The sequence below is a fragment of the Notolepis coatsorum genome (genome assembly GCF_963971535.1).
Source record: "Notolepis coatsorum genome assembly, chromosome: 3".
NCBI lineage: Eukaryota > Metazoa > Chordata > Actinopteri > Aulopiformes > Paralepididae > Notolepis > Notolepis coatsorum.
Window position 1 is genome coordinate 86,744,943 of NC_140167.1, and position 14,326 is coordinate 86,759,268.

At 43.8% G+C, this 14,326-nt stretch overlaps 1 protein-coding gene across 1 annotated transcript; it reads left to right on the forward strand.

The window, feature by feature from the left end:
- The first annotated feature begins 1,995 nt into the window (after window positions 1-1,995).
- Window positions 1,996-13,303, forward strand: LOC311225193 (uncharacterized protein). The gene is made up of 3 exons (XM_084310402.1): window positions 1,996-2,071; window positions 2,447-2,747; window positions 12,230-13,303. The coding sequence occupies exons 1-3, from the start codon at window positions 2,068-2,070 to the stop codon at window positions 13,131-13,133; spliced, it is 1,209 nt and encodes a 402-aa protein (XP_084166528.1). The 5' UTR covers window positions 1,996-2,067; the 3' UTR covers window positions 13,134-13,303.
- The last annotated feature ends 1,023 nt before the right edge of the window (window positions 13,304-14,326 follow it).

A 14,326-nucleotide genomic window follows, 5' to 3' on the forward strand; every position in this document is an offset into this window, starting at 1 on the left:
GGGGTGGGGTTGGGTACACTGGGATATTGACAACCATACTGGGTAATCTACATTGGAGGTGGTTGGGGTGGGGGGGGCACACTGTATATACAAGCAAAACTGTACATTGAGGGGGGTGGGGGGGGGACACTGTACAAACAAACAAAATTGTACATTGGACTATTGACAAAACCATACTAGGTAAATGACTGTACATTGGAGGGGGGTTGGGTTAGGATATTTACAGGGGCCAGTGTTGAATTGCAGTCTCCCGTAGGTGTCCCTTTGAGAGAGGTTTTGAAAGTGGGTAGTGATCCACATTCCTTTACAGCTTAGGGTAGGGCTGTGTTCCACATTGATGTGGCATAATTGCGAAACGTGTTATAGTCCCTTATTTGAGCCGAATCTGGGTTTAACATGATTTGTTGGAGCTCCCTCTGGTGTTGTGATCGTGGTATTCACATGACCTTTTGGGAAGTATTTTTGACATGTACATGGGTACCTTGGTCGTGTAGTGTATCTTGTAGACCAGGCACCATTGCAAGTTGCTGTACTCTGTCGTCTACTCTAAGCCATCCTAGGTTGTCAAAAGTGGGCAGGGGTGAGGTCAAGCAGTAGTCTGACCAGTTTGTTTTGAGATGTTTGTAATTTTGTTTTTAGCGCCTTTGAGGGTGCTTTGGTACCATGAGGTGCAAGCATAGTCGTAGTACCCCTGAATGAGTGCTCCTGCCAGAGTCTTCAGGGTATTCTTGTTTACCAGAGAGGAGATCCGGTACAAGATCCGGTAAACAAGAATACCCTGAAGACTCTGGCAGGAGCACTCATTCAAGGGTACTACGACTATGCTTGCACCTCATGGTACCAAAGCACCTCAAAGGCGCTAAAAACAAAATTACAAACATCTCAAAACTAACTGGTCAGACTACTGCTTGACCTTACTCCTAGAACCCACCTCACCCCTGCCCACTTTGACAACCTAGGATGGCTTAGAGTAGACGACAGAGTACAGCAACTTGCAATGGGCCTGGTCTACAAGATACACGACTACACGACCAAGGTACCCATGTACATGTCAAAATACTTCCCAAAGGTCAGTGAATACCACGATCACAACACCAGAGGGAGCTCCACAAATCATGTTAAACCCAGATTTAGCTCAAACAAAGGACTAAACACGTTTCGCAATTATGCCACATCAATGTGGAACGCCCTACCCACAGCTGTAAAGGAATGTGAATCACTACCCACTTTCAAAAACACTCTCAAAGAACACCTACGGGAGACTGCAATTCGAAACTGGCCCATGTAAATGTCCTAACCCAACCCCCTCCAATGTACAGTAAATGACCAAGTATGGTTTTGTCAATATTCAAATGTACAGTTTTGCTTGTACAGTTCTACAGTGTTCCCCCCACCCCCACCCACCCCTCCTACCCAACCCCCACCCCACCCACCGAACCACCTCCAATGTACAGCCCCCCCCCCCACCCACCCCTCCTACCCAACCTCCCTCAATGTACAGTTTTTACGTCAAATGTATATACTCTTTTCTAGACTCTTTTTGTATCACAAACAGTACTGTATTTGCAAATCTGGTATGTCATAAATGTATAGATGTAGCAGTAGGACTGTCTATCTGTATGTCATGTATGTCATATATGTCCTGATGAATTGAAAATGGGGGACCCTGATGTAAACAAGACGAAAGTCTTTCTCTGGTCTGCATCCCCTTAACAATTGTGTGTATTGAGCTGTACTGTACTGTACCCATTCTGCAATCTGTTAATAAAGTTTTCAATCAATCAATCAAACCAGTGTAGAAACAGGCCTCGGCCAATCAGAGAGCGTCTTGCCAGAAATGCGGCTAGGTTTCGAAATCACGCCGGAGGACCGCCGTAAAACCCAAGTAGAAGAAGAAGAGGGACGTTGTAAAATAGATTGTACAGTAGGTGGCGGTATGCGCCTCTTGTGGACGCGACCCGCCATTAAATCGAAGAAGAAGAAGAAGCACAAGGAGGAGGAACGAGGAAGGCAGACGACAGACACAGAGTTTATTCCGAGTTTGTTTCATCGACTTTCGCTTAAATAATGGGTAAGTACTAAGTACATATTTACACTGTTACAAAGATCTTACCTCGCTTTCCAGGATTGTAAAAAAGACATTGTTGTTTACTTCAGTGAGTAACTTATCTCTAAATACAGTGTTATATCATGTTCCTGATTAGCCCCTTTCGTGACTTTCGGTTTGCAAGCCTAAACCGAAAGTCACGAAAGGGGCTAGTTCCTGATGAATTGAAATGGAGGACTAATATGTAAACAAGACTGAAGTCTTTTTCTGAGGTCTGCGTCTCTTAGCAGTTGTTATTATTGAGCTGTACTGTATTGTACCCATTCTGCAATCTGTTAATAAAGTTTTCAATCAATCAATCAATGTTGTAATTTCCACATTTTGTTGTTGTTGTTTCAGAGCGAGTTGTTTCAGAGCGTGTTGTAGACAGGAGGAAGGTGTTTGCTCTTTATCTCCTGCTTCAAATGCAACAGAGGAACACGAGAAGAATTTGGGTTAACTTCAAGAGAAGGAGGCAGGCTGCGTTTCACCATCTTGTTGGTGAATTGAGAATGGATAGTGAACGCCATCGCCAATACTTCAGAATGAGTGCTGAACAGATGGACCAGGTCCTTGCCTTGGTTGGTCCTGACCTACACAGATGCAGCACGAATTACCGGGCTGCCATCGAACCCAAGCAACGGCTTGCCGTTACCCTCAGGTGTAACAATTGTTTGTATTATTCACACACACACACACACACACACACACACACACACACACACACACACACACACACACACACACACACACACACACACACACACACACAAACAAACAAAGAGACCATATTAACCCTTTAATCGCCAAGGACGCCGTAACACGTCATTCTCCGCCATGCGTAATCTGCCAATGATGCCGTAACACGTCATTGAGATCAATATTTCAAAAATCTGTGATGGCAATCATATTTCACCCACGGAGACTTGAGATCTCCTGTTGATCTCCTCTCAACTCTCCAACGGTTCAAGAGCGCCATCTGGTGGCCGATCGGCGGATCGCCCAAACAGCAAACCGGAAACAGAAAGTGGTGCTCATCCAAATTCGGTCCGACCACTCGCTATAGCACGCGGGGCGCTTATATATTAATGCCAGCCCAAGAGTGCTTCCGCGTTTCTCTGATTGGCCGCGACGCCCCACGTGACAACGCCTAGTACGCCCCGCGGCAGAGCGGCAGAGGCGCATAGGTTGCCGCGGCATTACGGGACGGGCACACTGAACGCGCACGAATTTCACGCCTGGCTCCCTCGCGGGAACGCGCGCCTGGTCAGGCACACTGGACCGACGACTTGAGCGCGCGGAAGCGCACCGAGGAAGGCACATTTACATTGGGACAGCTGTAAATGCCTAGTCTATATGCGAAGTCAGTCATTTTAGAATGATGATCAGTGTGACTGTACTCCTGAAAGAGCAGCGTGGAGCCCCAGCAGCAGCAAGAGCTCTCTCCCTCTCTCTCTCCCCCTCTCTCTCTCTCTCTCTCTCCCCCCCTCTCTCTCTCTCCCTCTCTCTCCCTCTCGCTCTCTCTCTCGCTCTCTCTCTATCTCCCCCCCCCCCCCCCCTCTCTCTGTCTCTGTCGGGACAGACAGGCAACCAGATATGACAGATAGACAAACAAACAGACAGACAGGGCGGGGTACTAACTATAGTAATATTGTTTATTTGCATTGGGAAAGATACAGACACATTAGCTGGCTGAACAACATCTATTGAAAGATGGAGAGAAAACGAGAGAGAAAGAAAGGCATAGGGAGAATAAAGAGAGAGAGAAAAAGATAGAGCTGTACTGTATTGTATACCCATTCTGCAATCTGTTAATAAAATATACACTGATATAAGCCTACTGGTTGCTGTTCAATCATAATAATCATAATTACCATAATTAGCTGTCAGGAAACAAATAAAACGTTTGTCATTATAGGTGACAAGGTGGATTGACTTAATGACTGCTATATCCTGCTATTATTATTATTATTATTATTATTATTATTATGCAACATTGTAATAGTTATAGGTATAAACAAACATACAGACAGGGGGGGGGTTGGGCGTTTATTTGCAGATACAGACACAGCTGGTTGAACAACATCTATATCTGTGGTAAGAATGCTGATATTCAATTGTATTTCTGTGACAATGCGCGTGGCGCACGCCTCCCGCGCCGCCTCGAATCCGATTGAAGAGGAGAAGATAGCTTGCCGCTCGCCCGCTTGCGGCCAGTGTGCCTACTAGCGTCCGTTAACATGGGAGCGGAAGTGAAGAGGCAGCCGCCCGTCCGTCCGTCCGTGTTCATTCGTCAGCAGTGTGCCCGTGCCGTTATGCAGCCGTAATCCCCCCTGTTTTAACATCGACGGTTAGCTCAACTCGTTCCTCAGCTTGCTGTGGAGCCTGCGGTCAGTTGGTGACAAGTTCGAATCACTTCAATTATTTTTTTTTTTTTTTTTACGTTTAATTAATTTATCATCTCTCTATATAAACGTAACTAGCGTCTGCCGTCTGTCTTTCTTTCGCCGGTTAAGTTTAGGCATTCTTTCGGAGTTGGTTAAGGTTAGAGTTTGTCTTAGAGCAGGGGTCGGCAATTAGGTTTGCCCACGGGCCAAATTTTCCCCAAGCCATTGGCCAATGATAGTGATTTTTTTTAACTCTGTCAAAAAAAACGACATACCGTAATTCCTCTAATAGTAACCGGTATTCAAATACAAGCCGGGTCTCTATTAATGGCCGGGTGCGCTCTTGAGCTAAGCAATTATAAGCCGACCTCCTAATACAAGCCGGGTTACTAATATACTGAGCTGCATACTGAGCTAGTTACTTGATTTCACTTTGAAAACGTTGAAATGACCAGTGACCACCTGTAATTGCACTGTTTACTATTTCATACAGTACTTGGTTTCAATAAATGAACCCAGTACATTTTACTGGGTTCAAACTGACACAAAATGTTGATTTATTCATTATGATCCGTTTGAAAATTAGAAATATAGGCCTCTCTCTTATACATGCCTCCTCCTAATACAAGCCTGGTACCCGCTACAGTTGAAACAAATACAAGCCGGGGTTACTATTAGAGGAATTACGGTATACATGTTTGCACTGTCTTTTTTCTATTATAAAGTGCCTCTCACACAGTGCATAACACATGAACAGATCAGTCATTTGATTTTAATGCAGGTGCTCGCATTATAAATCGAGATCAGTAGGGTGCATTTGATTTGAAGCACCACGGCTAGGGATGGGAATTGATAGGCTTTTATCGATACGATTCCATTATCGATTCTGCTTATCGATTCGATTCCCTTATCGATACCTGATTAATTTAAATACATAAATTGGAAATGCAACAGAACTAAGCTGGTTAGAATAACAACATGCAACTTGACATTTCTGATTGTCATTTATTGTTGAGCCCCCATGTCAGAAAAATACAAAAACTGTAAAATAAAACATTAACTATAGCCTACACTTAAATAAAATAATGTATTTGAGATTCTCTTAAAATTATTTATTTTTTTATTCTTAAACTAATTTAATCTATTGAATAACGGGGTCGTTATTCCTCTGACTTCTGTCTCACACACACACACACACACACACACACACACACACAGAGCTCCCTCCCCGGGCCCCTGTCCTGTAAGGTATTGGCTTGTGTTGCTACACGGACACATTTGTATGTTGCACCACGGTACGTCCTGGCTTACAGAGTACAGACTAGTAAACAAACACTCCGTCTCTTATTATATGTGAACTAAAGAGTACAAGGTTTACACAACAGCCCCCACCCGCTGTTTTATTGTATTTGTACCTGTACTCTCCGCTGTCAGCTGTTTATCTCTCTCCATGAGCTTGATTAACTAGCATTAGCTCACGTTAGCTAGCGTTAGCTCCGCGGCTAATTTTAGCTCAACCTGAACTAAATCAATGACTAGGTTCTAAAGCATTCAAGTAGTTTTCACTGCACATAGAAGTAGCCAAACAGCGGGAGCATTTCGGGAGCATATGACCAATACCCAGGCAATTTCGAGCCCTTAAGGAATCAAATAAGAGTCTGCCATGGCTACATGCTAACGCTAACGTTATTGCGCAACTGTAGGAAAAACCTGGCAGCGATAAGGGAATCGAAAGTCACGGGAGCCACACGGTTCCAGGCATCGGCCAATTAGGAACCGGTTTTCGATTCCCATCCCTAACCACGGCTGGTGTATTATACATCGAATGTATTATTATTATTATTAAAACACAACACCCATATTGCAGGCAGCCCTGCCCTGGACTTATTATTGTTTCTGCTTTGGTCCTCCAAAAATCCATGCTAATGTTTGAAACATGTTAAATGTCCACTCGCGTTGAATGCCCACCCAACTTGAACACAGTTGCTTGCTTCCTCGTGTTGCCATGTCAACACGCGAGAGTCACCGGTTGCTTATTGCGAGAGTTACCTGTTGCGATAAACCCGTATTTTAAGAATTACTCCTGTTTATTAAAAGAAGCTTTATAGGTCGTAGGCTCCTCTTGTGGCTCATCAGTTGGTAGTTCCCCGTTGCAAAGAAGTTATTCAAAGACGTTTGTTTTGTTTTTGCAAACGTTTGCTCGCCGGCATCCCAAACGCGGAAGTGAAAGTAAAATTCCATTGGTTCTCCCAGTCCACGTGACCATTTCTAGCATTTCAATTGGCTATAGTGACAGCCATAGATATGATGAATAGATAGATACAGCTTCACAAAGACACTATCTCTCGAGATAAAGCTGGGAACGAGGTTACAAAGACACTCTGGCGTCACGACGAGTGAATATTTCCTGCGAGTAAAATAAACATCATATTCTCAAAACAACCTGACGGGCCAGAAATTATTGCTGGCGGGCCCATTTCGGCCCGCGGGCCGCCTATTGCCGATCCCTGTCTTAGAGCATGGCAATAGAATGACTGTCTTGCTTTCGCCGGTTAAGTTTAGGCATTCTTTCGGAGTTGGTTAAGGTTAGAGTTTGTCTTAGAGCATGGCAATAGAATGCCTGTCTTTCTTTCGCCGGTTAAGTTTAGGCATTCTTTCGGAGTTGGTTAAGGTTAGAGTTTGTCGCAGAGCATGGCAATAGAATGCCTGTCTTTCTTTCGCCGGAGCAGCAGCCTATTTCCGCTCTGCCGCGATAAGCCGCGGTCACATGGGCGTCGTGGCCAATCAGAGAAACGCGGAAGCACTCTTGGGCTGGCATTAATATAGACGCTCCCGGGGCTCCATCTCGACACACTGGATAATCGATCGCTCGCCCTAACTCAATAAACAACGTTATTTGGACGTATATAGTATTATACAACCTGGAAATGGTTCATCTAGAAATTCTAGATCAACATCCCATAATAGGAAACTTTCTACTCCAAGCTGATCGCCCAACGGCCCGAGGAGACTGGGGTAAGTTTCAGCGTTTATTATTACCGTGTTCGATACAAACTGCTCTGATGATCATATCACCCACACTACATGAATCATCTAACGTTGGCCACGGAATTATAAACGACCCCCCCCCCCCCCCCCATCCGGTCAACATCAGATGATGAGTAGTAGTAACTTCTAGAAGCACGTACATTTGAAATTTTTTATCTGGCGCCGATCGCTATCAAACCGCATTTGATCATCAATATAATGCATTTAGGGCTATAAATCACGTTCTGCAGAATGCTGCAGAAAACGATAAAAACATATTTATACTTTAGACCGTATTTTACTATGAATATGTGAATGAAAAAGTAGAACGTTGCTACATCCTAAACGATAGATAATTGACGTTGAATGGGCCATAGTAATGTCAATTTAGCAATACAATTTAAAAAGTTATAGCCCTGCAAAGAAGGGGAACTTCTCCATAGATAAATGGAGCTGGCAGAGGATGGTATAAGGATGTACATAAGCGTGGCAGAGAAAGGGTTAAATAAATTTACATGAAAGTATTTATTACAAACGAATATATTAACCTACATTACAAATTGAACTGAACACTGTGAACTGTGTTTAAAAATAACTAGAAACAAGTACTAAATCAAACAGTTATTAAAGAACATTATAAAGTGCAAAAGGAGAACTGTGCATACAAAAAGTAGAAGAAAATACAAGTTGAAACATTGAACAGTGCAAAACAATTATTATAAAATACAAACTGTGCTTACAATTAACGCTTCCTTTTTTTTAAAAGGAATTGGTGGAAGACAGGTGAAGCAGGGTCTTCCAGCTCCTCTTGGTGGGGTGTGGGGGGGGGGTGACTGTGGAGGGGAAGCTGCAGTTGTGGCTGATGCCGCTGATGGTAGGAAGGTGTTGGGTGACGGGGGTGCTCCTGCTGTTGGTGTGGCCTTGTGATGGGATGGCCAGAGGTGGCTTGCGGTTGACCAGACAACTGTAGTTCCATGTAGTGTTGTCACGATACTGGAATTTCGACTTCGATACGATACCTTGAAAAGTATCAATACTTCGATACCATTTCGATACCAAAAAAAATTAAAATAAAAAATTATATATATATATATATATATATATATTTTTTTTTAAACAAATTTAGCTTTTGTTGCTGGTTGATTCTCCTCAGCTTCTTTCTGGTACTATAAGAGAAGATAAATATAACACTTTTAAAACCCTTTGTTTATCTTTAGATCACACATTTAAAAATAACTGTTCATCTCACTTCAATCATTTTTATTGCAGATGCAGAACATGGTATTTTCTCAAGCAGACAGATGTAAACACTGTAATCTGTGTTGCATGTACCTGACAAACTGAACTGTTTGTATTACAGTTAGTAACAGTTTCGATTTTTATTTAGAGAGAGAGATCGGAGCATTTAGTAACGTTACATTTTCAACAAGATTGCTGCTATTTAAACACTTCATGGAAACGGGGTAACGTTAACCTTATGTCGACTGTAGTATTGTATGACCTCGACATAACGTTTAAACGTTAGCGTTACTCCGTTTCCATGCAGTAATTATAACGGTGGCCAGCTAAGCTAACGGAGCTAACGGCTAGCAGTAGCTAACGTTAGCTGAAAGCTGTAACGTTACTTACAACGAATCAGCTGTTGATATTATGCGCCATCAGTAGACAACGTATCATGTATTAAACTAGAGTTAATGGTTTAATGCTTCAGTCACAGTGACGTTGAAAGAGCAGCTGTCACGAACCTCTTTCATTTCTTTATGGAGATCCGCGTTGGCACTGCTCTGAAACACCGCTTGCAAATAGCATTGGGGCACCTTTAGCTTGTCCTTCGTTGTTTACTTCAAACCCGAAGTACCTCCAAACAGCACTTCTGCTGTTTTCTTTATCCACAAGCACAAGTTGCGGAGGCTCTGCATTTGCCATCTTCAGCTAAAATGTTTGTTTACAAACTGAAGACGGCTCTGTGAGGGGGAGGGCTGGACTCTGAGGAGGCGTTGGGGCAAGCGCGCTCTGAACAGCGTGTCAACAACTTGCGGTAGAACACTCGCCAGCTGGTACCGATACTGCAGAAAGTATCGGTATTTCGGGAAATTAGTATCGAAACCATTTTAAATATTCAGTATCGATATGTATCGATACTTCGATATTTTTGACAACACTAGTTCCATGTCTGCTAGATATCCGTGAATGTGTGTGGTAACTGCAATTATCTGGTTTCGGGGAATCTGTTTAACATGGGGACTATGCTTAGGGCGAAGTAGTAAATTTCTCCCCTGTCTGCAGGGACATGTTGTGGAGTTGGTGTTTTTTCAACTGATATAATATCCAACAGCTGCTGTGTAGCTTCTGCTGTGGGCACTGTGGAGGGTCTTGATCTGCGGCGTTGTTGGGCTGGAGCCACCGCTTGTCCTGTGGGGGTGGGGCTGCCTGACCTCGAGGCGGGGGCGGGGATATCTTGTCCTCGGGTGTGTGGGATAGGTGACGTGGGGGTGGGGGTGCCAGGCCTTCCAAACACTGGGGTACCAACCAGGTCTGGATGACATTGCTCCCGCTTGCGACTGGTCATCCAGGACTGGAGGATGCAGAGTGCTTTGGGAGCTAAAAAGATTTATAAACTATTTGTTATTCGGGACCTAAATAACTACAATTTGTAAAAAAAAAAATATATATATATATATCCTCTTTTTCTCCACCTGATTCTCTGTGTTTCCCCCCAATTTAGTCGTTATGCCAATTCCCCCCCTCCCCTACCTGGTCGTTGTGCGCATGTTCCCCCTACTGGTCTGTACAAGGGAACCCTGTAGTCTACCGCATGCTTCCTCCGACACATGCGGAGACAGCCAGTGGCTCTCTTTTCACCTGGCAGCGAGGACTCTCATTGGTGAAGTGTAATGCGTGGGAGGTCACGCTGCCTTCCTCAAGTCCTGCCTCCGCTGAGCAGGCGCCCAGACCTGACCTGTAGGCGTCGCTGTCCACAACGCCAGATTACCACCCACGGCTTCCCTCCCCCTAACCCAGCCAAACGAGTTAGTATGACGACCGGCCCAAGCCCCAGGCAATGCTGACTCCGGGAGGCGTGTTGCTTATTGACAGCGGAAGAGTGCAAAAATGCTTCCGCATTCGTCACTGCACGCCAGTACGGTAATGCGCCTTTCCTTTTCCTTCACGCAGGTGCGCCGGCGTGCTCGCGAATTGGCCGCGAGGTGCTCGCGCCGCGCTCGCGCGCACATGCGCATGAGCAGGCGATCATTCCTACTGTTATTCAGCTGCGCCGAGGTACATGATTGATTGATCGCATTGATTGATCCTTTTTTATGACGTTAATTAATAATAAACACTGTTGGGACTCTTAATAATAAACACTGTTAGGACTATCTGACTCTTAATAATAAACACTGTTAGGACTATCTGACTCTTACTAATAAACACTGTTAGGACTATAAACACTGTGCGGACTATCTGACTCTTAATATAGAGGACTATCTCGATTCACGCGTCACTACTGTAACTAGAAACTCTGGGTGTCACTGTACATCAGTGTGGAACTGTACGCTGTAAGTTAACGTTATATGTTATTTCGCCCGGGGCGACGCGGTGGTTTGTCCCCGGCTTCCATGCGCCGCCGCCGGGTTGACGCAGCAGCTGCCGTGCTGCCCGTTGTAGAAGCCCTTCAATGACAGCGCTCTCATATTTTGCGAATGCATAAACTATATCTTAAATGATGGCTATGTGTCTAATATGGCTGTCGCGAAGTCATTGATAAGCGTCGCGATAATATACATGTATATTCCATAGTAAAGTACAGTTGACAGCTGCGTTAACGTTACAATGTGTTGTGTTCACAACACTGTTTAGTCTGTGACGACGCGTCGCGATAATATACATGTATATTCCATAGTAAAGTACAGTTGACAGCTGCGTTAACGTTACAATGTGTTGTGTTCACAACACTGTTTAGTCTGACAACGCGTCGCGATAATATACATGTATATTCCATAGTAAAGTACAGTTGACAGCTGCGTTAACGTTACAATGCGTTGTGTTCACTCATAGTTAAAGACAGCCGAGGTTGAGTAGTTTCTTCTGATATCACTTTCAAACTCCAAGTGATTCGTTGCAATGTACGCGGAAATGCTGCGTTTGTGTTGCAATGTACATATGCATTTGTCTGAGCGGGGCGAAAGGAAAGGCGCATTACCGTACTGGCGTGCGGTGACGAATGCGGAAGCATTTTTGCACTCTTCCGCTGTCAATAAGCAACACGCCTCCGGGAGTCGAGACCGCAGCCTCTTGCATTGGTGACGAGCGCAATCTCCGCTACGCCACCCGACCGCCCGCAATTTTTTTCATTTTTAAAAAGGATTTCCTATTTTATAGATAATTACTCTAAATTAAAAATGATTACATCAATGTAGAATATATGCATTTTTGAATACATTTAAACAAAGTAACATATATTAAATTGTTGCTACCACAGTATTTGCATGCTAACCTTCTGGGCTGCAGAAAAGGCACCAAGAATGCCATAATTTTGGCATACTTCCACTCTTTTTGAGTGCCTGCCCCTGAGCCGCTTGGTGCCGTCTTTGGCTTAGTTTTAACGTAAGCATATCGATGTTTCTTCCATCGAGCCTTGCAATCATCCGCTGTAACAGAGTAAAAAAGCAATGTTTTAGTAACCAAATAAAATAAATAACACACTCCTTTGTCCTTTGTATTTACACAGGTTCCTGGCAACAGGGGAGTCCTTCGCCAGCCTCTCCTTCAGTTACGGCCTGGGAAAGAGCACGGTGGCGGAATCCGTGCACATGACGTGCACGGCAATTGTGAGGAGGATGATGGCCACACAGTTCCCCAGCCCAACAGAGGAGAGATGGAGAGCGATTGCGTCTAGGTTTTGGGAGACGTGGAACTTTCCCAACTGTCTTGGGGCAATTGATGGGAAACATCTAACCATCCAGGTACCTAAATCATGGGCACGTTTGTACTTTAACTACAAAAGGACAATTTCAATTGTTCTCTTGGCGTTGGTGGATGCCGACTACCGGTTCATCAATGTACAGGTGGGAGACTTCGGCAGGGCAAGCGAGGGAGGGCCCTTTGCCAATTCCGATCTTGGGAAAAGGATGGCAGACAAAACCATCCATGTGCCTGCTGACACCCCTCTACCTGGACCTGGCATGCAGGGTCCAATGCCATTCTCCATGGTTGGGGATGCTGCCTGCCCACTCAAGCCCTACTTGATGCGGCCATATCCAGGACAACACCTCCCAAGACGTAGGCGCATCTTCAACTACCGTCTTTCCAGGGCAAGGATGGTGGTTGATCGTGCCTTCAGCATCCTGGCATCGAGGTGGAGGGTGGTCCACACCAAAATAAACATGAAGCCAGAAAACGCAGACCTAGTGATCCTGGCAGCCTGCGTACTGCACAACTTCCTTCTGTCCCCCACCGAGAACCAAAGGTGGCTTGATGAAGCTGAGGAAGGAGGGGAGCGCCTAGGAGGGGTCAGAAACATGGGTGGGCACATGGGAGCCGGGGATTCCTACGAAGTGCGGGAGAAACTCTGCACGTTTTTCAACGCCCCTGAAGGCAGTGTGTCCTGTCCCTGGCAGGACAAAATGATCTAGATAAATAATTGCCCACAAAGCTGCAAAGAGGACTTTAAAGATCACGACAAGTGGTTGATGTAAATAGTTTGTAAAAGGGGCATTAAACAGCTCACAGGCAATTTTCCGTTATTTAACTTTATATATATTTATATATATATATATATATATATATTAGGTATTTCTACATTGTTGTGTTCTACATTTAAGATGTTTAATAAATACTTATCTACAAACAATGTTTGTTTTAGTTATTTCTATGTAGGCTATGTTATGAGCATATTATTACTAATCTATTATGTTAATAACAATAACCATTATCCTTACATATGGTGGAGTCAGGTACATCTGGTGACTTTTTTGTTAATCGCTTGAAACATCCGTTGTCCCAGATATGAACAGTGTGTGAACAGCAGTGTTCAGGTCAAATGGGCTGGCTGAACAGCAAAAATGAGCCAGTACTTTTAAGTAAATTTAGATGCCAAATTTATTTTATAATGTACCGTACTTTTCGCACTATAAGCCGCACCTGAATATAAGCCGCAGCAGCTAAATTTAATGATGTGTACATATATAAGCCGCACTGGACTATAAGCTGCAGGTGTTTTAATGTTTAATTACCATAATGTAATTAGCATTGGGACACAATATTGTCGGACAAATAACAAGAATTAACTCATTTACAAGTTGTATTATGTTTAGCAAATAAGGGAACAGATAAATAACATTATGCAGTCAAAAAAGCAATATTTCGATTTTTACATTTTCGGGTTTGGTCACGTCGAGTCACATAAGCCGCACCGTTATATAAGCCGCAGGGTTGAAAAATGGGGGGGGGGGAAGGCGTGGCTTAAAGTCAGAAAATTACGGTAATTGTTATATTAAGGAGATGTTTTTAAATGAAAGGCAATTACATTCTGTTATCAGAAAATAATCTCACTGTGTAGCATTCTGTAGTTAGACTGATCCATTATGGACAATGTTTTGCTTGTGACTGTTTTGAGGTATATTCATATTTAAAAGAGTTTTTAATGACACCAAACATGAAAATAACTGATAAAAGGTATTGTTTTAGGTTAAGACAATATTTAAACTTTTAAAAGATCGCCCATCTACCTAGGGTTAAACATTAAGGTAAAATGGGCCGGTGGCTTAAAAAGTACCCCCCCCCCACACGAATAATCAAAGTATTTATTTTAAATATCAACATTATA

Bases quoted from the DNA above. Each gene is read 5' to 3' on its own strand.
- LOC311225193 (XM_084310402.1), top strand. The intron at 2,748-12,229 runs GTGTAACAATTG...GTATTTACACAG, and splicing joins CGGCTTGCCGTTACCCTCAG to GTTCCTGGCAACAGGGGAGT.